Source organism: Rhinolophus sinicus, linkage group LG07, assembly GCF_036562045.2.
Source record: "Rhinolophus sinicus isolate RSC01 linkage group LG07, ASM3656204v1, whole genome shotgun sequence".
NCBI classification, from domain to species: domain Eukaryota; kingdom Metazoa; phylum Chordata; class Mammalia; order Chiroptera; family Rhinolophidae; genus Rhinolophus; species Rhinolophus sinicus.
The window spans coordinates 70,939,746-70,964,901 of NC_133757.1; the positions used below are offsets into that span (position 1 = coordinate 70,939,746).

Here is a 25,156-nt window from a genome sequence, read left to right on the forward strand (position 1 = left end):
CCCCCTCTTCCCCTATGGGGGCCCTTACTTACTTAGTGCCTGTCGCTGGTGAGGCAGAAATTGTATTGCGCACCTACGGTGTGCCAGGCATATCTTGGCTCTGGGGATACATCAGGGAGGAAGAAAGAGGTGGTCCCTGCTTTTTCGGCCTCCGGAGCTGGAGGGAGAAAGGGCACTAAACCCACCTTCCCATGCCTCTCTTCCTTCCCTCTGTCCCACCATCACCAATTTTTGGTGCCTCTGCCCACACAGAACTCACCTTGGGGGGGTCATCTGATCTATGTCTTAACCTTTCCAGGTAAGTTTGAATGTGTCCATTTTATTGGTGAGTAAATTGAGACTCAGAGGAAGTAATAGGGCTGGAGCATCCCGGCTTCCAGGGGAATCCCTAGGCTGCAGACTGATAAATCTAACCACCTGCAGACAGGTGTGCTTGCCCACCTCCCTTCTTCAATGAAAGAAAGCATTCCAGTTGAGGTCCACGTTCCTATCCAACTTCTCTCCCTCTTGCTCCAGGGAGGGGGCCCTCCACTTGGGTGTCCATTCCTTCAGTTCTGCACACATATACATGTATCCATGAATGTGATATTTAGTATTCTTCAGTCTGGTTTGGCTTTTTAATTCACATCCACCAGAAGTCAGCAAACATTTTTCTGTAAAGGACGAGACAGTAAATACTGTCGCGTTACTGGCTAGACCATCTATGTTAAACTACTCCACGCTACCATTGTAGCTTGAAAACAGTCACAGGTGATACATCAATAGATGAGGGTGGCTGTGTGTCAATAAAACTTTATTTACAAAACCAGGCAGTGGGCCAGACAGTGGCTGTACTTCACTGACTCTAGACATAGATGGAATCATTTATTCCGTCATCGCTAACATTTTTCTATTCCAATATGTGTAGCCCAACCTTGTTCTTTCTAAGTGTGTTATGGTTTCACTAAGCATGGTTGTATCACAATTTATTGAGTCCCCTGTCATTGGACAGGCTGGTTGCTTCCACTATTCCCCCAAAACAGGCATCACTACATTACAAGGCAATGGTTATGAACACAGTGAAGGGGGGAAAGTTTGAGTGCTGGGTTGAAATACTTACTCTGACACTCACTAGCTGTGAGGTGGGGCTGAGTGCGAGCCCTGTGAGTTGTGCCTCAGTTTCCCTTTGTAACATGGAGATAATAGCACCTGTTGATAGGGTTTCTGTAGGGAAGCTGTTAAGAAGGGGAACTTCTGGGACTTCTCCTCCCTTGTGGAGAAGATACGTTCTCACTCTTACTAAATACTGCCGATTGTTCTCCAAATCAGTGCTCCCTGTTTGCACTCCCACCAGAAGTGAAAAAGGATCATTTCCCCTACCCACAAGCAAATGTTACTTTCACTTTGTTAATTTGTGTTTGAAATATAATTCATAGGCGCTAAAGTATATAAATCTTAAATGGACAGTTAGTGGACTTTTGCATATGCACACACTTCCTGTAGCGAACACCCAAATCAAGACATAGGTCATTTTCATCCCCCAGAATTCCCTGTCGGCCCCTTCATCATTATTCACTGGGCAATGACTATTCATAGTTTCTCTCATCATAGTTTAGTTTCACCTATCTTGAAACTTCATTGAAATGGAACCAGAGTATGGATTCTTTTGTGTCTGGCTTCTTTCACTCAGTATCATATACCTGTGAGTTTCATCCACGTGGTTATGAATATTGGTAATTTATCCTTGTTCTTTGCTGCATTATATTCCACCGTGAATCTGCCCCAACTTGCTTATCTGTTCTCTTCTGAATGCACACTTGGCTTGTGCTCCAGTTGAGGTCATTGCAGCTCTCCAGTGGGTTTGGGGGGTGAACCAAAGTCCTCCTCTCACTTCTGTGCCTCAGTTGGGGACAGACATCGTGCTGGTCCGTCCCATCACTCCAGCATCAAGCATTTGCTTCCTTGTCACCCAACATTGTCGTTAATATCCACTGCTGGAGATGTGCCCACACCCTTAGCCCTAGTATCATGTGTGGCTCAATGATGTTTATAGTTACTGTGGAAAAACACACTGCAGCTTTTAAATACTGGGACAAATATTTATGTCTAAGCAGTAAGATGTAACAGGAAGTACAGAACAGTGGTCTCAAGCAGAGGCTGGCGTTTCTCCTGTAAAGGATCACATAGTAAAAATTTTAGGCTTTGTGAGCCATGGACTTCACACAAGAGAAGACCCTTCCTCTTCTCATCCCATCCTTTAAGATAGAAGGGAATTACTCTGGGCCACTGACATATTCTTTTTACTAAGAAAAGCCTGCACTCTCATCCACCAGAACAGAAGAACGCGGAAGAGCAGAATGGATGCTGCCCTCTAATTACATCACAATTGACTTCATGAAATAACGTGGGAAAATGTGTTTAAAATCAGTAAATTAGTGTTAACTTGTTACGCAGCAATCGCTAACTAATACACTGTTTTGCAGAGGGGAGCAATGATGGGCAGAGAGGGGAAGCCAGCCAGTCAAGCTCCTCCAGTGAGTCGGGGTCATGCAGAGAGACAAGAACCCCCACTTGCTTGCCAGGCCCTCGCAGGCTCCAGGCCCAGCCCTCCCGAGTGTGAGGCCCAGGTCCCTCTCTTATTGATCGGGAGGCTTTGAGCAAATTATTTGATTTTTTACCTGCCTCAGTTTCCCCATGCATAAGATGGGAAGAGTAGTAGCAGCTACCCCAAAGGGTTGAGAAGAGGATGGGATGATATCCACCAAATGCTCAGAACAGCACCTGACTCAGGGCACTGCCCAGCGTCATTAGGTACAAAAAGAGATTTGCTCCCCACCACATGATCGGCTTCGTTTGGGGAACCTCAGTGATTCATTTAAGCAAAAGGCAGGAAAACAAGTATTTGGGATGAAACCAGCTAACTCGGTGGTTCTTCCCCGGAGGTGATTCTGCCCCCAGAGGATACTGGGGACATCTGTGGTTGTCACCACTGGGGAGGGGTTCTCCTGGCATTGAGTGGAGGCCAGAGATGCTGCTCAACACCCCACAATAACCAGGACGGCCCCTCACAGAGAGTGATCTGGCTCCAAATGTCTCCTGTGCCGAGGGGGACAGACCCTGACGTAACCTAAATACCAGGCTCTTTGAATGTACAATCCCATGCAATCTTTGCACGAGAAATATGCTGAAGCTGGACCTCAGATGACAATACTGAGGGGTAGAGGCAAAGGCCCAGGGTCCCACACCAGAGAGCTGGCCAATAGACCCACGTCCCATCACTGAGCTGGAGTCATGTTGCCCAGCCAACACCGAGGGAACGTGCAGTAAATGCAACAGGCACAGATCGTGGTATCACGGATGTGGCTGAGTTGGCCACCCCTTCCCTGTATGTGCCTCCGTTTCTTCATCTGTAAAGTGGGGATACCTAACCTGCAAGGCTGAGGCACTTAAAAAGGGTTATGTGTAAAGTGAGCAGAACAGCCCTGGACCAGACGGCACAGTGGGAGGATTCGGCGTCAGTGTCGCCAGTAAAGGTCAGCACAGCAGTGGGAACACAGCCAGTGCCACAGTGGACAGAAATCTGGGAAACCTGGAGCTGAGTTCTGTTCAGGGGCCACTTGGACTGCTCGCCCCCGGTGTGAGTTCCCTGCAGCTGCTGTAACCAATGATGACAGACTTAGATGCTGAAAACAACACAAACGCATTATCTCACAGTTCTAGACGTCAGAAGTCTGAAGTGAGTCTTATGGCACGAAAATCAACTGGAACCTTCAGGGGAGAACCTGTTGCCGGCCCTTCCAGCTTCTAAAGAGGCCTGTATCCTTGGCTCATGGCCTCTCCCTCCATGTTCAAGGTGAACAGCAGGGCATCCCATCTCCGATTCTGTCCTCACATCTCCGTCTGACCCTCCGGCCCCCCTCTTATATAAGGACTCTTGTGATGACATTTAGGGCCACCTGGATAACACAGGATCATGTCCCATCTCCAGATCCTGAATTGAACCCCATCTGCAAGGTCCCCTTCACCATGGAAAGGCCTGGAGATTCGGATGTGGACATTCTTGGGCGTCATCCTGCTCCACTATTCCCCCACATACCTAGGAAGTTCCACTCTAGGAAAAGCAGGTTTATTGCTTTGGCCACATCTCGATGCTAGGACATGGGGCAGGACTCCAGCACGCCAGGGTGCGGATGGAATACCCACATGCCCTGCTCTTCCCCACAAGGTCCAGTACCAAATTCGAGGACTCAAAGCTAAGCAAGTGTGGCCAGACCTTCGCCGACAACCAACGCAGGCCTCACCCAAGGCACCGGGTGCCAAACTTCAAGTTCAGTAGCAGGTCCAGCCCTGTCTCCTTCATACCCTGGTGAGCAAAGCAAGGATGGAGCTGAGACGGCCATACAGAGACCCCCTCAGGGGCTCAGCTGCTGGGAACACACACACACGTACATGGCTTGTACTTAGCTGCAGGTAAACTTTATTAAGGCAACACTGAAGCTGCAGGCACCTGCGGCTGGCCAGGCCGTCCTTAGCCCCCTTCTGCTCTAGAATGTGTCTCGGCAGCTCTGCCTCTACCCCATTCCAGGAGGCCCACTTCACAGACCAGAAGTCCAAGTCCGTTAGCTAAAGACTGATGACATCCGGGGCCCTTAATGGAGAAAAGCAAGTGGGATAGAAGAACTATATCCCTGGCTTTTAAGAAAGAAAGAAAGAAAAAAAGACCAAGAAAACACTTTTTTTTTGGAAGTTTCTAGAAAAACAAAAAGTTTGGAACCCTCTAGAGAAATTTTTTCCAGAAACCTTACACTAACGACAGATGAGGTAAGGCTCAGATGTGCTTCCTCCAGGCTCAGACAGGGGGAGGGACTGGTCTGTTTGGAGGGCCCCAGCTCCCCAACGTGGCAGCTGAGATGGGTAGGGGGTGCCAAGGGGTCTACCCATCTCATGGAGGGATGGAGCCCCCAAGCCTCCTTCCTGTTTATTCTACTTCTTCTCCTCTGGGGCTTTCTCGGCCACGCCGGGGGCGAAGGGTCCCACCAGCCACGTGACGGGCGTGTTCTGGGCCACATACTCGACCATGTGGTCCAAGGCCTCCCGGGCTTTAGTTACTCGCTCGCGGCTCTGCATCAGGACGCTGCTGGACAGGTCCTGGAAGGAGTGGATGCCGGAAAAGGTGGCTTGGAGGTCCTCCACCTGACGGCGAGCCTGCTGCGCCTGGTCCTTCACGTGGCTGGGCAGCCCCTGGATGCTGGACCCCAGCGAGGCGCAGGTGGCCTGCAGCTGCTGGGCAATGTCACGGAACATGGTGAGCGTCTGGGACTCGACCTGCTGAGAAGACAGAGTGGAGAGGGGGCCATGAGGACCACTGCTTTGGGGGAAACCAGATCCAAAGCTCGGAAAATAAGAACCGGGGTTCTACTGCCAACCTTTAGAAAACCCTTCCATAGGAGATGCCACCTAGCAGGGTGGTTCCGAATATCGGCTCTGAGGTTTGAACCATGAGGTAGACACCAGTCAAACGGAAAAACAGGCACAGACATTTCTCCAAAGAAGATACGCAGATGGCCAATAAGCACGGGAAAAGATGTTTCTTCATCAGCCAGCAGGGAAATGAAATGTAGCTCAGACCCACAATAAGATACTACTTCATACCCACCGGGACCGCAAGAATGAAAAAGACAGACAATAGGGGCCGGCCCTGTGGCTCAGGCGGTTGGAGCTCCATGCTCCTAACTCTGAAGGCTGCTGGTTCGATTCCCACATGGGCCAGTGGGCTCTCAACCACAAGGTTGCCAGTTCAATTCTTTGACTCCCGAAAGGGATGGTGGGTTCTGTCCCCTGCAACTAAGATTGAACACGGCACCTTGAGCTGAGCTGCCTCTGAGCTCCCGGATGGCTCAGTTGGTTGGAGCGTGTCCTCTAAACCACAAAGTTGCCGGTTTGACTCCCGCAAGGGATGGTGGGCTGTGCCTCCTGCAACTAGCAACAGTAACTGGACCTGGAGCTGAGCCGTGCCCCCCACAACTAAGATTGAAAGGACAACAACTTGACTTGGAAAAAACAGTCCTAGAAGTACACACTGTTCCCCAATAAAGTCCTGTTCCCCTTCCCCAATAATAATAATAATAATAATAAAAGATAGACAATAACAAGTGTCGATGAGGAAGGGGAACAATCAGAGCCCTCAAAGTGGCTTGTGGTGCAGTCATTTTGGAAAACAGACTGGTGGATCCTCACATTGTTAAAATATAGTTACCACGTTACCCAGCAATTCCCCTTCCTAAATATCCACCCAGAAGAACATCCACACAAGAACCTGTACACAAATGTTCATAGGGGCATTATTCACAACAGCCAAAAGAGGAAACAACCCAACTGTCCATCAGTGGATGAATGGATCAACACAACGTGGCCCGTCCACACACTGGACTATGACTCGGTCATGAAAAGGAGGGAGGCGCTGACACTCGCCACAGTGTGGATAGACCTTGAACACATGATGGTCAGTGAGAGAAGCCGGACACACAAGGCCACACAGTGTGTGATTCCATTTATGTGAACTGTTCCGAACAGGCACATCCAGAGACAGGAAATAATTAGGGGTTGCCAGGGGCTGGGGAAGGGGGATGGGGAATGACTGCTGATGGGGACTAGGCCTCCTTTTGGGGTGATGAGGTTGTTCTAAAAGGATTGTGGTGAGAGTCACACGACCCTGTGAATACAGATGGTCCCCAACTTACAATTTTTTGACTTTATGATGGTGTGAAAGCCATACACATTTAGTAGAAACCGTACTTCGAATTTGGAATTTAGATCTTTTCCCTGGCTAGTGATAGGCAGTACGATACTCTCCTGTGACGCTGGGCAGTGGCAGCAGCAAGACAACAGTGCCCAGCAGTGTCTGAGCACGTTTACGGAAGGCTGGGCTACCTGCGGTGTTCGGTAGGTGAGTGTATCAGATGCGTTTTCCACTTATGGCATTTTCAACTTATGATGGGTTGATCGGGACATAACCCATTGTAAGTGGAGGAGCATCTGTGTACAAAACCACCACTGAATTGTACACTTTAAATGGGTGAATTGTTCAGTATGCAAATTATAGCTCAGTGATTGAAACTGTTATTTTTAAAAGTACAAGACATTTTTATATTTCAAAATTGTTTTTTGAAAAGTTAAAAAAAAAAAAAAAAGAGGTCTGGAAGAACATTCTAGGCTGAAGTTGCAAGCGGTGGGGGAGCCTGCAGTTTAGATCAGATCCTTGAAAATTCCGCGTGCTGGGGAGATCAGAGCAGACAGGAGGCAGGACTGCCCCGGGCACTGTCAGCTGAGGCCTCTGGACTTGAGCGTGGCAGGGAGGTGCCGATGAGTCTGTGTCTTCTGGCCGCTGTGTTCACCAGTTGGCGGAAGGGAAGCAGGTTTAGGCGGTTTGTGTCTGAATGCTGAGCACTTGTGCAGTTATAGAGATACTCCTATCTTTATAAATATCACTTTTGTAACACTTATTATGTGCTTTACATATTAACTCATTTAATCTTTCATATATAAATATACATATATATATACACACATACATATATGTACATATATATATATAAAACTCACTTATCAGAAAAATTCACCCTTTTAAGTGTACAACTCTGTGGTTTCTAGTATATTCACAACGTTGTACAACCACCACCTGTAATTCCAGAACATTCCGTCACCCCGAAAAGGAATTCCCTCCCCATCCCCTCCTCCCCTAAACCCTGGCAACCACAAATCCACTTTCTGTCTCTGTGGACATTTCACGTAAATGGAATCACACATTGTGTGGCCTTGTGTCTGGCTTCTTTGACTGAGCATGATGTCCTCAAGCTTCATTCACGTCCTGTGTCAGTGCCTCACCCTTTTTATGGCTGAGTAATATTCCACTGCATGGATGGGCCACATTTTGTTCACCCATTCATCCATCAGTGGACATCTGGGCCGTTTCCACATTTTGGCCATTGTGAATAATGCTGTTGTGAACACTCACGGACCAGTTTAGCTCATTTCATCTTGAAAACCCTGTAGAAGGTCCTCTATCCCATTTATAGGTGGGGAAACCAAGGCCCAGAGAGGTTAAGCTGAGAAGCTCTAGTGTTAGTACAGGCCTAAGACTGGGGGGAAGGGGTGTTGTTCAGAATGAGGCATCAGAATTTGTAAGGTGTTGATTCCATGAAAGCTGAAATGAGTGACAGTACAAGTGGCAAAAGTCAGAGTATAAGAGGCCAATGCTTGCGATAGATTGGAGGGACCAGAGAAAGTTAGTAGTTACTAGGGGACAGGTGGGTGAATATGAAGGACTCGATGGGACAGTGAGATGGGGAAGAAAAGGTTTCAAGAGTTTCAATTTAGCAGGTTGAGACACATTATCAAGTGTCCCAGATTCAGAAGCAACACCCACACCCAAGAGTGGAAAACTAGGCAGGCTTCCTGGAGGCAGTGTTGGCAAGTCCTGAAGGCAGTTAATGGGAGGTGAGGCTGGGGGAAGCGTTCCAGGCAGGTCGGTCCAACAGACGTGTGGAGAGAGAAGTCAAGCCCCAAGCACCCATGCCCTCCTCCCAACGGGTACCTCTGGCTTTGCTGGGTCCCCCTCTGTGCCCTGGAGCTGCTTCTGGTTCCAGTTGAGCCACATTTGATGTAGCTTCTCCTGACCCTCCACCAGCTTCTGATCGACTCCCTGCTTGACGGTTTCCATCTGCAGCAGGAGAGAGAGTGGTGAAAAAGGTGTTTCCGTGCATCCCTAAGCAGCCCGGAGAGGGGGGGTTCCAGAAGGAGCCTGGGGACTCCTCCTTTTATCTGAGATAAAGGAAGGGGGGGGGGGTTGCTGTTTTCACACAAATTTTCTGTAGGAACTCCCATTCCATGTTTCTCCCCCTCCCCTTGCAACTGGGCCTGGCCACGTGTTTGGCTGTGGCCAACAGAATAAAAGCAGACAGAAGTAGAGGCTTAAAAAGTGCTTGCGAGGGGTTGGTACTCAGCCTTGAAAAGGAAGGACATCCTGACACCTGCTACAACATGGGTGAATCTGGAGGACATTATACTCAGTGAAATAAGCCAGACACAGGAGGACAAATACTGTGTGACTGCACTCATAGGAGGTCCCCAGAGGAGTCAGATTCATAGAGACAGGAAGTAGATGGTGGTGTCGGGCTGGGGGAGGGGAGGACAGTGAGTGTTTAATGGGGACAGAGTGTCAGTTTGGGAAGGTGGAAAGTTCTGGAGATGGTGGGGATGGTCACACAACAGTGTGAGTGCACTTAATGCCACTGGGCTATACTTACAAATGGTTATGATAGTAAATTTTATGCTAGGTGTGGTTTACCACAATTAAAAATTTTTTTTAAAGAGAGGAGTTATATAACAGCAGAGAAAGTAAAGAGGAAATAATAAGAATTTAACTCTATAGAGAACAGAAAAATAAAAAACTGGTGGTGGGGGGCTAGATTCGACTATCAAGAGGCAGGGGAAACATTTGGGGTGAGGGAAATATTCCAAATTTTGATTTTGGTGGTAGTGATATGTTCTATTTATATTTATAAAACTCCTCAAATGGCATACTTAAAAAAGGGTGATTTTTAATGTACCTTTTACCTCAGTGAAACTGACTTTAAACGAGACAAAAAGTGCTCACATGCTCTCAGTGCAGCCGAATTTGGATCTTTCCCCGGGTAACAATACGCAGTGCTTCATGGACATTCTTCCAGGGAAAGAGCCTGAGCTAGGTTGCTGGAGGGGGAGCCCACAGTGAGAAGCCCAGCCTCCAGCCAATCTGTCATGGGCTGAACCGTCCCCCCCAAATTCATGTTGAATTCAGGTTGAAGCCTAACCCCCAGGACCCAGAATGTAACTATATTTGGCAATTGGGTTGTTAAAGAGCTAATCAAGATAAAATGAGGTGATGAGGGTGGGCCCGAATAGGACCAGTGTGCTCGTAAGGAGAGATGAGGACACAGACATGCAGAGGGAAGCCGACAAGAGCACACGGGGAGCAGACGGCATCTACACGCCAAAGAGACAGGCCTCAGGAGAAACCAGCTCTGCCCACACCTTGATCTTGGACTTCCAGCTAGGGTTTCCAGGTGGGAATTCCTGCTGTTCTCAGGAATTTTTTTGCTTTCCCGTTCCCGAATTCCGAGATATAAACTGTTTTCTGTTCTCCATGATGAATCGTTTCCACAAAGTGACGGCCAATACTACCAACCACCTGGGTTCAAGGAACCAATTTTCCTGATTTCCCAACCAACTTTTCTCGGGATTCGGGAATGGAAAAGTGAAAACAAATTCTAGAGAACAGGTGGGAATTCCTGTCTAGAAACTCTAGCGATAAATAGGAAAAATGTCTAAGAGATACATTGTAAGTAGTATGTTTATGTCCCATTGTGGGTATTGCTGGGTTCAAGGACTTGACTTTCCCGATTTCCCGATCAACTTTTCTAAGGACTCAGGAACGAGAAAGTGAAAAAAATTCCTGAGAATGGGCAGGAATTCCCACCTGGAAACCCTACTTCCAGCCTCCACTACTGTGGGATAATAAATGTCTGTTGTTTAAACCCCCCAACTATGGGGCACTGCTATGGCGGCCCCTGCAAACTCATTCAGGACCACAGCCCCATGAGCGAGCCCAGGCACGTGCAGAATGGTGAGCAATAAGCCACTGGGTTTGAGGAGGGTTCACAAACGAATGCTGCTGTGCCATGCCCCCACGCCACTGGTGGGGCCTCACCAGGCTGAGTGCCTGTGCCAGCTGCAATAGGGCCTCCTGGGCCTTCTGCCTGGTGTGCTGCAGTTTCCCCAGCGAGTGTTCGTAGGCCCGCTGGCGCAGCCGCTCTGACAGGGAGCCCAGACGCACGAAGTAGCTCTGCTCCTGCCGCTGCTGCTGCACAGAGGCGATGTCAATGCCCTCCAGGGATGTGGCGAGGCGGGCTGCAGGGGGGAGGCAGGAGAAGCTTCATGAAGGCCCAGACATAGGTAGAACATGCAACCCAGGCGCATCCCCCCACCCCCACTAAAGCATGTGGCCCCTGGATTGCATGGACTACCCGAGTTTTACAGGTCTAAGAATTGCAAGCCTTGAGGTCTCAGATGAAGGATTTCCCTGCCTTGGTTTTCCCCATCTGCAAAATGGGTATGATGGAAACCAAGCCTATCAGGATTAAGAGGCCTCAGACTAACATGAGGGTCTGCCCTACAGGCCACCTCCAGTCTGTCTCCGATTTTGTATGACCTATGAATACAACGAGCACGTTCATTACATATTGGCTTAGGCTGCTTTTAAACTACAACAGTGGAGTATATGGCCTCTTGGCTCCCGAACACTAAAATACTTATCCGGTTCTTTACAGAAAAAAGTTGGCTGATCCCATATTAGTGCCTGAGACAAATTAATAGTGGCCAATTTTTCACAACATTTTAGGTGCTTCATGGGCATTCTTGTTAAATCTTAACTCTGTGACGGAGGCTCTGTTCTCCCGGTTCTACAGTTGAGGAAACTGGGGCTCAGAGAGGTTAACTGACTTGCCCAAGGTCACACAGCTTGGAAATAGCAAGTTAGGATTTGAATCCAGGCCGTCTAACCATAACACCACACAAGAACATCTTAATAGCAGCTAAGTCAGTACTATTTAGTCCAGAAAGTGCTCATGAAGACAAGAGAATATGGAAAACTGCCTATCCTGATAATTTTGTCCTGTTCCTTTTAAACTTTAACATAGTAGTTATAAATTTGATCTTTGTAAGTAACCTGATTTCAGTTTGAACCCAGACTTACTAACTCACTGGCTTTATGATGCCCCATGATGGCAGGGGGGCTGCAAACTATGGCCCCTGGGCCAAATGCCATCTACCTTTATAAATAAAGTTTAGTTGGCACACAGTCACACCTATTCATTTACCTCTTAGCTATGCTTTTGGGCTTGATGGCAGAGTTGCGTAGTTCCACAGAGACTGTATGGCCCGAAAAGCCAAAAATATTTACTATCTGTCCCATTAAGAAAATGTTTGCCACCCCATGCATGGTCTCTATGCAGAAGTGATTTTGCCAGTAAGCCTCAGTTTCCCCTTCTGTATGACCACCCAAGTCAGAGCTGCCTGAAGTATGAAATTTGGACTACCTTATACTCAAAAAGACATACAAATGAATGTTCAGTTATTTTTATTATCTATTTATAGCCAGGTGATATGGCTTTTCATTTATAGTGATAACGTTTCCTTTCTAAAAGAATCTGGAAAAGTTGATTTAAAGATCAACTTTATGGGCTGGCCCGGTGGCTCAGGTGGTTGGAGCGCTGTGCTCCTAACGCTGAGGTTGCTGGTTCGATTCAGACATGGGCCAGTGAGCTGCACCCTCTACAGCTAAGATTGTGAACAATGGCTCTCCCTGGAGCTGAGCTGCCCTGAGCAGCGGAAGGTTGGTGTGAGCTGCTGTGAGCTGCTGTGTGCTGCCGTGGGCTACCATGTGCTGCCAGCAGCAGCTGCCAGGACTGGCTGGTGGCCAGAGTGAGAGGCTGGTAGTCAGTGTGAGCCGACAGATGACCGGCGACCGACTGCCTCAGCCGGGGGTAGCGTAAGACTCATAATACCAGCATGGGCCAGGGAGCTGTGTCCTACACAACTAGACTGAAAAACAACGGCTTGAACCGGAGTTGGGGGGGGGTGAGACAGAAGAAGGGGAAAAAAACAAAAGATCAACTTTATATAAACAGTACAGGGAATATAAACGTATGACCAAGACAACGTGAGAGATGCTGTAGTCAGACAGGAACAGCAGCGCTGTTGTAATGATTAAGTGGAATCTCCATTTTAGCCCCATATTTGTGCCTCTCTGGGTTAGGCACTGCTCCAGAAATGAAAGACAGTGGAAGATAAAGCAATACAATCCCACGTGCACTATCGATCTGTTGCACAATCAAGGTAAGTCTCCAATCAGGGGAATTCAGTTATTCCTATAAATGTTAGAAATTCTGGAACAACATACTCTAATCCAGGAATTTTCTGTGCAGGGCCAGAGAGTCAATATTTTTGGCTTTGTAGGCTATATTGTGCCTCAGTGAATCAACTCTACCACTGCCATACAACCATAGACAAAATGTAAATGAATGGGCGTGGCTGTGTGCCAATAAAACTTTAATTACAAAAGCAGGTGGTGGGCCAGATGTGGCTTTAGAGTTGGCTGGGAAAGAGACGTCATGTCATGCAAGAAACATTTCATGCTGACACTTAAAAAACTGAACAGGGGGCGGCCGGTTGGCTCAATTGGTTAGAGCGTGATGATCCTAACACCAGGGTTGCCGGTTCGATCCCCACATGGGCCAGTGTGAGCTGTGCCCTCCACAACTAGATTGAAATAACTATTTGACTTGGACCTGATGGGTCCTGGAAAACCACGCTTAAAATAAATAAAAGTTTAAAAAAAAAAAAAAAAACTGAACAAAAAACAAAGACATAGGACGCTTCGAGGCAGCAAAACAAAAGCCTGCATTTTGAGAAAAACAGTTCCTCCCTATTCTCCCACCACAGGTGGCTTTGCAAAGAGCAATCCAAAACTAGCAACACTTTGAACCCATTCCGCTGATGTCCAGAACTTCCCCATGGCTCTCTGGGAACCCCAGAACTCTGCCCTTAGAAGTGAAACCAGCATTATAATTTAGGCCAAGGGTATCTGGCAGCATCCTGGCATGTCTGAGCAAGCTGGCAGGGCCCTGTGGAAGGGGCAGGTGCTCTAGGCAAAGGAAAGAACCCTGGGGAGTGGGGAGGAGGGCTACTGTCCTAGCCCAGGCCCCTGAAGAACACACCTAGTTCTAACACAGCACTGCAACATCTCATCACATTTTCACCTACAGACCACCCAGTACCTTAAGCACCGGTGTGCTTAGTGACTTCATTCTTAGGGGACAGACACAGAAAAATCTAAGCTGCTCAGAGGATCTGTTCTCCCAGGCTGTGGCTCCCAGGCCTGGCTCAAGACCTTCCTCCCAGGAGACCCTGCTTCTGCTGCTTTCAGGGGCCGAGACCCACAGCTGAGTCTCACTCAGGCTGAGCACCTACTATGGGCCAGCAGGCATTGAACTTGGGGTTCGGGGGGAGACATCAGCCAGGTCCCATCCTCTAAGAGGTTCAGAGCTGGGTTTTGGAAACTCAAAGGACAAGTGACATGCTACCCTCAAGCCGCGTGTTTCAGAGCTGAAGATTGTCAGGGCCTCGTAGAACATTGAGCTTCTCCAAAGAGCAAGGGACCTCCCGTTTCTGCTGAGGACTCTCAGGGAGAATCATGGGGACTCACAGCCAACAACTCAAGGGGGGGCTCCAAGACAGCCAAAAACAACGGGACAAGTGAATTGTCAAAATAAATGTGTTGGATTGGAATATGTTGTGTTAATCCATGCGTGCAAACCTATAATGTAAGAATTCACAGCTGAACCATGAAGGGCACTGGTGAACCTGCTCACGACGCCCAAATAAGTAAAGGGGGAAATGTTAGCCATTTGCCCCGCTTTTCCTCAATAAACTGGACCTCAGCGTCATCAAAACGGCAGAGAAATTTCTCCATGGACGTTTCCCAGCTACGGAGAAAAAAGTGACACTTTCAACAGTGACCCGTTGCAATCCCAAACGGAAAATGAAATGTAGGTAATAATTCAGAGCTGTTTGCCCACTAGGGAACCCACGATTCCGTTTACATGAGGTTCTAGAACAAAGTGGCAATTCTCCTCTGGGAGGTGATTCTGCCCCCGAGAGGACACTGGGCAAGGTGTGGGGACATTTGTGGTTGTCACGACTGGGTGTGCTCCTGGCACTGAGTAGGTGGGGGCCAGAAATGCTGCTCAGCACCCCCAGTGCTCAGGAAGGCCCCACAGAGTGACCTGGACCCGAATATCAACAGTTGGGAAACCCTGATCTAGTCTGTCTTCAACTTTTTCCAGTTCTCCCAGATGTTTGGCTCCTCATTCAAACAAACCAGTTCTGGTCAGTTGGCCGGGGTCGAGCAGCGGCTGCCCCCTGGACAGAGCAGGGTGCCTAGTTACTCACAACTCTCACGGGCCATTGCTGCTGTCGGCATTGGAGTTGGAAACGCTGCGGGCATGCTGGAAGTCCCTGGCATGTGTACACAGGAGGGCCAGCTCTTGAAATGGAGTCAAGACCCACCGCAAAAGTCGTGGGTATGAGAGAATGAGTACAGATCACAAGTGGGACTGGGTGCTTTGGTGACAATGGTTTCATTCATCTTCATTCATGCCCCCACCTTGTCTAGCCCCCATTTTCGCCAGCTTGGACCTGGGCAGTTGCCTCTGCCCTGGTCCCTTAGCTTTCACCTTGCCTCCCAGTCTGTCCTCCCCAAAGCAGCCACGAGAGGGCAGCTGTGAGCACCTGAGTTAGGTCTGGGGCCTCCTCTGCCCACAGCCCTTCCTTGGGGTAAGGAGCCAGCCCTCCCCGCCCAAAGGGCCCAGGCATGACCTGCCTCCATCCCCTCCTCTTCCTTACTCTGACCTAGCCACAGGTGGCTCCTTGCTGTTCCTCCCACATACCAGGCAGGGTCCTCCCTCGGGATGAACGGTGCCCTTCTCCCAGGACCATTCTTTCCCTAGACATCCAGATGGCTCGCTCCCTTCCACCTTCAGTTCTGTGCTCAAATGCCACCTTCCCATGAGGCCTCTTAAAATACAACCTCCCACGTCTATCCTGTGTCCTGAAACCTCCCGTCCCCTCTCAGCCAGCTCTTTTTTTCTCTCAAGCACTGGTCATCGATTCTACAAAGCAGAAGCTTCCATCTTGCTCACTGCTGTGTCCCTGTGTCTAGAATAGGGCCTGGTGCTCAGCAGGTGCTCAAATCCCTCAGGAAAATCACTCAGACTCTCCTCTGTCTTTCCACAGCCCTGCCAGGCATTTATTTGTTCATTTAAATGTTCATTCAAACAGACAGACTTGGGGTGGCCAAGAGGAGACCCAAGTGGGAAGGTCCGGGGAGGGGTCCTGGCCCGTAGGCTGCACTCACCCAGCTCGGAATCCGTCATGGGCAGGTGGTTGTCCATCCACTCCTCCGATTTGCCCAGCACCGTGTCCACCCCACTCAGCACCATCTGGCCCACACGGGACCCCATGACCGACTGGACACCACTGGTCACCATGGACTTGGTCATGTCCATGCCGCTTTGCATGGCTCCTCGGGTCACGTCTACCGCCCCTGTCACTCGGGTGGTCACGGTGCCCTTTGCGCTGGACATGGTGTTGGACATGGCTTCTCGGGCCCCTGACACCTTGGACGACACGAGTTCCTTGGTGTCTGCCAGGACCTATGAGACAGGCCAGCATCAACATCTCTGCGTTCTACATGGATGTGGTCCATCCATGCAATGGAATATTACTCAGCCTTAAAAGGGAAGGACATCCTGCCACCGGCTACAACGAGGATGAACCTGGAGGACATGATGCTCAGTGAAACAAGCCAGACACAGAAGGACAAACACTGTGTGATCCCACTCACAGGAGGTCCCCAGAGGAGTCAGATTCACAGAGACAGGAAGTAGATGGTGGTGCCAGGGGCTGGGAAAGGGGAGGGGAGTGAGTGTTTAATGGGGATAGAGTGTCAGTTTGGGAAGATGAGAAAGTTCTGGAGATGGATGGTGGGGATGGTTGCACAACAATGTGAGTGCACTTAATGCCACCGAGCTGTGCACTTAGAAGTGGTTAAGATGGTGAATTTTATGTTGTAGAAAAACTAATGTAACTTGTACACAAATGTTAATGACCATATTATTCATAATAGCCAAGAACTGGCTAAAATGTACTAAACGTCCTAAAACGTCCATCAACAGATGAATGAATAGACAAAACATGGTCCATCCACACACCAGAGTATTACTCGGCCATGAAAAGGAGTGAGGCGCTGACACTCGCTACAACGGGGATGGACCTTGAACACACGAGGCTCACGAGAGAAGCCGGACACACAAGGCCACACAGTGTGTGATTCCATGTATGTGATATGTCCAGAACAGGCAAGTTCACAGAGACAGGAAGTAAATCAGTTGTTGCCTGGGGCTGGGGTGTTTGATGGGAAGGAGATTAAGAGCTAAGGGGTGTGAAGTTTCTTTTTGGGGTAATGAAATGTTCTAAAATGGACGGTAATGGTTACAAATTAAAAGTAGCTATTTAAATTTACAATAATTAAAATTAGTAACAGAGTTCCACAGTCACACTAAACACATTCTAAGGACTCAGTAGCCTCCTTTGATTGGTGGTTTCCACATTGGACAGTGCAGAGAAAGAACATGGACATCAGAGAAAGTTTTACTGGACAGTGCTGAGCTAGAAGGACCTTCTTTAAGAGGGAAGGGAAGGCCTCTGAAGAGGTACGATTAAAACAGAGACCTGAAAACCTGGTCCACAAAGAAGGAACCGCACAGGCAAAGGTCCTGAGGTAGGACTAAACTGAGTGCGTTCGTTGTCCTCCCCCACCTCCCCAGAATGAAAGTTCCATGAGGGCAAGAACTGTTTCCATCACTGTGTCCAGTATATACGGGCACTGATGTTACAAAACACCAAATATGGAGGCCAGCATTGGTGGAGCAAAGCAAGTGAGGTGGGTGACAAGTAGGAAATAGATGCGGAGCAGCAGACAGAAGAGGGGCCAGGGAGTAAGCTGTCACACTGTCTATTCTAGTGAAGGTGGACCACAGACTCAGTACCTAGGTAGGTCCCTGTCCTCGCAGGGGCTCCCAAGGCTGGAGGTCTGTTACCTTCTCCGTCTGCTGCTGTAGGATAGGCAGGTTCTCTTCCAGCTTATCCAGCCCCTTGTGGGCGTATTCACTGGCTGTTGCAACTGCAAAGGTGGGGCAAGACAGAACTATTAATATGACGGTTACTGTGCCTGAGCATCCCTCGGGGTCCCCAGAAGGTTAGGCGCTGCTGGTCTGGGGAACAGGGCCAGGGGTGGGGCAGACCCCTGCCAAACAGCCAGGAGGGGAAGCTACATGCTCTCGGGGCTTCACTCACTCTGGGGCTCCAGCTTGGACAGGATGGGCTGGGCCCCACTGACGGCGGCTGCTGTGAGGGTCTTCACGCCTTTCTCTGCCACATCACAGACGGTCTTGACGTGGGGGTAGCTCTCCTTGGTGGAGGTGTAGGCCGCTGACACCATGTTACAGGTGGAGTTGATAAAGGGCATGTTGGCCACGCGGTCCACCACGCTGGGCTACGGGGGGAGAAGCAGCTGAGACCGGTTGAACTGGGGGTGGGGAGGCTGGTAGCGCTGGGCCCGAAACTCAGGGGGGGCCGGAACTTTTGCTTTCACTCCTGGCCAGGGAAGTGGCTCAGCTCACCCTCTCTTTGCCTCCACGCGGTTGCACAAGCCAGGAACTTCGGGTTTCTCCAGGTGCTTCCTTTATCTTAGCTCTGGAGCTCATTGGTTTGAACATGCCCTTGACACCACTGTGTGCCAGGCAGTGACAAGAGACAAAAACCCCACTCTCACAGAGCTTAGGGTCTAAAACTGGGGTCTGCCATCTGGACCACAGGCCACGTCCAGCCCACAACCTGATTTTTTTATTCTTGTCTGTTTTTTCTAAGAGCTTTATGAGATCTAGTTCACATATCATATATTTCGTCATTTTTAAAGCGCACAATTCAGGGGTTTTTAGTGTATTCACAAGGTTGTACAACTGTCACCACTAATTCCAAGATATCTCCATCGCTCCATATCCATTAACAGTCACTCATTCTCCCCTTCCTCCAGCCCTGGCAACTACTAATCTGCTTTCTGTCTTTATGAATTTGCCTACTCTGGCCATTTCATGTAAATGGAATTATACATTGTGTGGCCTCTTTTGTCTGGCTTCTTTCACTGAGTAATGTTTTCATGGTTCATCCATGTAGTAGCCTGTATCAATGCTTCACTTGTTTTAAAAATTGTAGTAAAATATAGATAGCATAAAATGTACCATTTTAATCATTTTTAAGTATACAACTCAGTGGCATTAAGTGCATTGTTGTTCAACCATCCCCACCATCCATCTCTAGAGCTTCCTCATCTTCCCAAACTGACACTCTGTCTCCATTAAACACTAACTCTTTATCCCTCCCAGCCCCTGGCACCACCAGCTACTTCCTGTCTCTATGGATTTGACTCCTCTGGGGACCTCACGTGAGTGGAATCACATATTTTTTATTTTGTGTCTGGCTTATTGTGCTGATCAGAATGTCCTCCAGGTTCATCTGTGTGTCAGTATTTCATCTTTCTATGGCTAAATAATATTCCATTGCTCCCTGGTTTTGTATATAAAGTCTCATTGACATACAGCCACACCTATTCATTCATACATGGAATATGGCTGCCTTCACGCTACAAAAAAATGGAATTGAGTAGTTGCGACAGCCCTTCTGAGCTTCAGTTTCCATAAAATGGGAAGTTGGTCCTGTCCCGGAGCTGCAAAGATCAGTGTAAAGACACAGGGAGAAGAGTTAACTCTCACAGGCGCTGTTCATAGAACTTAATTGCCTGTCCTGGGAGATGGGTAGTGTCACTCTAGTTTTATGGAAGAGTAAACTGAGGCCAAGTCACCCAAAATCACAAAACCAGTAGGTGGCAGAGCTGGGCATTGGACTTGGGCCGTCTACCTCCAGGCTATGTGGTCTCTTCAGAATTTAATAATAAATTTATCACAGGACCTAACAATTTCACTCCTGGAAATCTACCCTAAGGACAGGAAAACACACGTGTACAGGAGACTTGTACTTGAATGTTCTGAACCTCAAGAAGGAATATATTTACCAGAAGAACTCCTTGTGGTGAACTGGGCCCAAGTTTACAATCAAGAGTCTAGCAGCCATTGTTGACAGAGGCCTCTCATGCGCCCTGCATTGCAGGGAAAAGCCACAGACTGAGGTGCCAAGGCTCCTACACTGCTCCTGAATGCTCAGCCAAACACTTATAAAGGAGTCCCTGTAATTGTTTTTCGACCAATGGGCTGAGACTTGCCCCATCCAATTGGAGCTGCGAAGCTATTCCTTATTTGCATCTTCATCAACCAATCAGAGTGGCTCCATAAGGGCCACTCAGGACGCACAAGTCTGACTAACCAGGACAGTGCTATGTGGCCCAACCAAACTGCAAATTTGGTTTCCTCATTTGCATAAAAATGGACCAATCCAGACCAGGATGGGCATTCTCTCTATGCCACTTTTGGTTTCCACTAGAGGCTGTTACTGGTTTGCAAACTGTTCACTTGAATGAAGTCTCTCCTTTTACTGCACCCCAGATTGGGGAATCCTGTTGGCATTAGATTGGTGGCAGCGACCCTTGGTTGACAGTTAAAGGCAGCCTTATTCATAGTGGCTAGAAGTGGAAACAACCCCAATGTCTTTGACTTGGTGAGTAGATAAAAGAATATGCAGTATAAAATATGTTTTAAAAAATATGTAGCCTCCAAATGGCCAACAGGTACATGAAAAGACACTCAATATCACGAATCATTTAGGGAGATGCAATTCAAAACTACAATGAGATACCACCTCACACCCCCCACACGTGTTAGGATAGCTGCTATAAAACAAAAACAAAAACAGAAAATAACAAGAGCTGCTGAGGATGTGGACAAATTGGAATCCTTGTGCACTGTTGGTGGGAATGCAAAATGGTGCAGCTGCTGTGGGAAACACTATGGCAATTCCTCAAAAAACAAAAAATGGAATTACCATATGATCCAGCAATTCTGAGTATACAGACAAAAGAACTGAAAACAGGGTCTTGAGGACATATTTGCACACTTACATTCATAGCAGCATTATTTATAATAGCTTATAATGTGCAAACAACCAAGTGTCCACTGACAGGTGAATAGATAAACAAAATGTGGTCCATCCATAGAATGGAGTATTATCCAGTCTTAGAAAGGAAGTTCTGACACCTGCTACAACGTGGAGGAAACTTGAGGACATTTTGCTCAGTGAAATAAATCAGACACAAAAGGACAAATCCTGTATGATTTCATTTATGAGGTATATAACACAGAAGGCTTTTTTTATGAAATGATTTTATGATTCCACTTATATGAAATATCCAGAATAGGTAATCCACAGAAAGCAGAGTAGTGGTTGTCAGGGGCTGGGGGGAGAAGGTAATGGGAGTGACTATTAATGGGGATGGGATTTCCATTTGGAGTGATGAAAAAGTTCTGGAATTAGGTAGTGGGGATGATTGTACATTGCAAATTTTCTTAATGCCACCGCACTGTACTTTTTAGAATGGTTAAAATAGTATATTTTTATGTTATGTGTATTTTACCTCAATTTTAAAAAAGGAATGAAGCAATTTCACGCTACATGGAAGCCATACACAAAAGGGTGTCATCTTATGTTTCCATTTAACTGAAATATCCAAAATAGGAAAACCCATAGAGACATAAACTAGATGAGTGGTTGCCAAGAAAGGGGAAATGGGGAGTGACTGCTAATGGGTATAGGGTCTCTTTTGGGGGGAGATGAAAAATGTTCTAAAACTCTATGGTGGTGATGGCTACCTAACTTGGTAGTTTACTAAAATTCAGTGAGTAGTACCCTTCATAAGGGTGAATTTTATGGTATGTGGATAATACCTTAATAGTTTATTTAAAGGGGTCTTTATTTAAACTGTGGAGAGGGGAGAGGAATAGGGACAGATTTCCAGGAAGGCGATCCCTAAGAGAACCTCCAGAGGCAAGGAACATTTAGTTTGGGGGGAGCCAGGCAGTTTCAAACAGTGCCCCTGTTCTCCCAAGAGCCTTTGAGCTTCCAGGTTCTCCTGCCCTGTTATGAGTTTGTCTGCTGGCTGTCCCCCACCCATTCGCAAAGATATCCCTTGACCCCCATGTGCTGCCAGCAGCTCCCTGGCTCCTTGCCACGGTACCATGACGTGGCCACCTCACCCCATAAATCCCAGAGCTTCCTCACCTGCTGTACTGGTTCTTCTGCTGTCACCGGGGTGCTGGCAGGGGCTTCTGTCTCGTTGGTAGACATTTCTCAGAAGCACACACTGTAGACAGATGGACTAGTCAAGATACAGTATGCCCTGCCTCTCCTTCTAGGGGGAAGTCCAGGTTCATACCTGCCCTCTGACCCCCATTTGTGAAAGCCCCGCCTCTCAATCATTAACATGGACCTGTGGGCCTGTTGAAAAGCAGGTGCTGACTCAGGGTCAAGAGCCTGCATTTCTAACAAGCTGATCTGGGGCCACACCTTGAGAGGCAATATCAGGGAACAGCCAGCCCCTCCCAGGGATCACCTGTATCAATGCTCCAGAGAGACACCCATGGTGCAAAACCTCTACATGACAATTTGCCAATAGCTACCAGGTTTCAAGAGGAATCTTCCCTTTGACCTACAGACCTCTTGTGGGTCTTGAGGACTATCCCACACTTGTACTGCCACATGGGCAGAGGCGGGTGTACCTGTGTGGGTCACAAGACATTGTTAACCTGGTTGCCCAGCAGAAGGGGAATAAAGAAAATAAAAGGCTAGCCAAGTGCTTGGGAAAAGAATGGAAATTTACATGTAATTGACCTGGATCAATATATTGTTAAGACACAAAAGGTATGAAGGGGCAAAAGTGTTTGTTACAGGGCCGGCCCAGTGGCTCAGGTGGTTAGAGCTCCGTGCTCCTAACTCCGAAGGCTGCCGGTTCGATTCCCACATGGGCCAGTGGGCTCTCAACCACAAGGTTGCCAGTTCAATTCCTCGACTCCCGCAAGGGATGGTGGGCTGTGCCCCCTGCAACTAGCAACGGCAAACGGACCTGGAGCTGAGCTGCGCCCTCCACAACTAAGACTGAAAGGACAACCACTTGAAGCTGAACAGCACTCCACAACTAAGATTGAAAGGACAACAACTTGACTTAAATAAATAAATAAATAAATAATTTAAAAAAAAGTGTTTGTTACATTGGCACAGAATCTTTAAAGAGACACAGGAAACTGTTAAAGGTTGCCACCTTTCAGGAAGAAGATCGGGTAGCTGGGGCAGACTTCTGACTTGAGCCAGGTATGTAATATTACCTGTTCAAAAAAAAAAAAAAAAAAGCTTAAAAAAGAAACTGTTAGAGAGCCCAAACTGTTAGAGGCCTAGCCCCACTGCAGGCCAATCAAGTCAGACTCAGGGGTGCGGGAAGGGCGAGGGAGGTTCCCCAGGTGAGTCTAATGCACACATTTGCAGGTGTGATAGGAGTTACAGGCGTGCTCCATTTTCCTGGCCAGGTGAGATGACATGCGTAGAAGATCGTAGCATTAGATTCCAGGAGTCCCACCTCTGCCCATGCTGTGCTATGTTGAGCAAGGAGATTCCTCTACCCTAGTCTCAGTCTTCTCACCTGTAAAATGGGGCTAATGGTAGTGCCTGACTTCAGGCTGGTTCCCCAGGTAATTCTGGGGTGAGCCTGTTGAGAGCTCCTGACCTTGATTCTGAGTTTCCTTCCAGAGGACAGGGGCCCAGATGTGTTTCACCGTCCTCCAAGTGGAACCTAGTGTTTTGAGAGTACCACTTCTAGAGTCCAAACTGGGTTTTCATCCCAGCTTTGCAGCTCACTAGCAGTGGGAGCTTGGGAAGGCAGCACCCTGCCCTCAGAGCCTTGCTTGCCACATCTATACAATGGGGATAACTGTTCCTAGCTCAGAGTCTCTGCAGATCAGAGGAGAGAGGCTACACATGTGGAGCTTAGCCTGGCACAGAAGAGTTGCACCCAATAAACACCATATCGCATCACTCTGGCTGCGGTGTACAAAGGGTGAAGCCAGCCAGGAAAGAGCGTCCTGCTTACTGCACAGGTCCCCCAACTGGGAAATGGATGAGGAGACACACCTGCCCCTGGTGATCACCTGACTCCCGTTATTTCCCTTACCTTCCTCAGAGCCTGAGCTCACCTGGGCAGCTTAGAAGTCCTCCCTCTCATCCCCTTTGCCCATCAATAGCTCGAGGAACCGGTTTAACCAAGGGTAAACATTGCAGATGTCAGTCCCAGCTACCAGAGAAGAGCAGGCTGCAACTGGATGGAAGCGCGCAGCCGTCCAGCTGCAGCCAGGATACACTAAGATCCGAGATCCAAAGTTCCCAGAGACCAAGGACCCAGGCCCGGCCCTTCATTTCAGTCCTGACGTAAGTCCCAAGGACTCAGATAAGGGGTAGGCCTTCCCCCACGCCTTCCTGGGCAATCCGCTGGCCACACCCACCCAGGGGAAGGGGCGGGGTTTGCCCGCGACCTCCCCACTGTCAGCTGGGGCAGGAGCCCCAGGCGGTAAATCCATTTGCAGGGGAGGGGCTGTGCTAGGCAGAAGGACAGCTCCCGGGTGAGTAAGGCTGCGGAGGGCTGAAGTCCCAGGGAGGGCGGGATTCCTGTGCAGGATGGGCTTCGGCTTACCTCCGAACTGAATTTGCAAAGAAAGCACACTTTAAATTTCGAGAAGTGGTTTGGGGCGGGGGATGTCTCCCCCACTTGATACTGCCACTTCTAGGGGCTTTTTCGCAACTCCCCCCCGAAAGTCTCAGGAATAAAGTTTGAAAATCTAGGCTGTTCCAGAAGTTGGACTGGGGTAGGGGAGAGGGGTGCTCAACCCGGGCTGGAGGCCCTTCCCCCAGGCCGCAGAGACCAGCAGAGTCCCTGGGAAGGCCCTCTCCGCCCCTTCCTCCCCTGGGGCGCCCCAGGACTTGGCGGGCACCGCACCCCACCTTAATAGGGCACCCTGCTTCTCACCGCGGTCAGCAAGACGTCCCCGGCGCGGCGGCCACGACTTTAAGGCCAGCTCCAAAACCGTCTTGGACCGGGCCAGGGCGGGCTTTTATAGTGGGGGGCGGGCGCCCGGGAGTGACGGGCCGGAGGACCAATTGTGTTGGGGGCCGCCAGGCCACGCCTCTCTCCGGCCCGGGACGTTGGAGTCACAAGTGAACTCCAGGAAGGGCCGGACTTGGAGTGGGTGGGCACGCGCCCCCTGTGCCTCTGGCTGGAGGGGTGTGGGGGGGAACCGTGTAGAACGCCAGATCCAGCCAAGGGCGCCCTGGACCCATGTAGAGACTATGAATTTGGTCCTGGGAGGTGTGACCCTGGGGTCCCATGGGTCCTCTTTTCTCGAGTGGCCAAACTGAGGCTGTGAGAACTCAACGCTCAGGGGCCACGCTCCCACCCTGGGCACAAGACTGAGGG

At 49.0% G+C, this 25,156-nt stretch overlaps 2 protein-coding genes across 12 annotated transcripts in view; one reads left to right on the forward strand and one right to left on the reverse strand.

Annotated features, from left to right (window-relative positions):
- Positions 1-4,433: 4,433 nt before the first annotated feature.
- PLIN3 (perilipin 3) lies at positions 4,434-24,810 on the reverse strand. 11 transcript variants are annotated; one of them, XM_019744198.2, is made up of 10 exons: positions 24,710-24,810; positions 22,958-23,021; positions 22,357-22,418; positions 21,922-22,003; positions 17,992-18,190; positions 17,736-17,818; positions 15,992-16,289; positions 10,727-10,926; positions 8,573-8,698; positions 4,434-5,307 (listed from the first exon to the last, which is right to left on the reverse strand). In XM_019744198.2, the coding sequence occupies exons 4-10, from the start codon at positions 21,985-21,987 to the stop codon at positions 4,963-4,965; spliced, it is 1,317 nt and encodes a 438-aa protein (XP_019599757.1). In that variant the 5' UTR covers positions 21,988-22,003; positions 22,357-22,418; positions 22,958-23,021; positions 24,710-24,810; the 3' UTR covers positions 4,434-4,962. The 11 variants fall into 11 exon arrangements, with proteins under 11 accessions (XP_019599757.1, XP_074193728.1, XP_019599760.1 ...); XM_074337627.1 differs by having other exon boundaries at positions 22,908-23,021; XM_019744201.2 differs by having other exon boundaries at positions 24,685-24,766.
- The window catches only part of UHRF1 (ubiquitin like with PHD and ring finger domains 1), a 59,572-nt gene continuing 58,683 nt past the window's right edge, over positions 24,268-25,156 (forward strand). The window contains exon 1 of the mRNA XM_074337626.1: positions 24,268-24,305. The gene's annotated coding sequence lies outside the window, so the exon portion shown is untranslated. The remainder of the gene's footprint in view (positions 24,306-25,156) is intronic.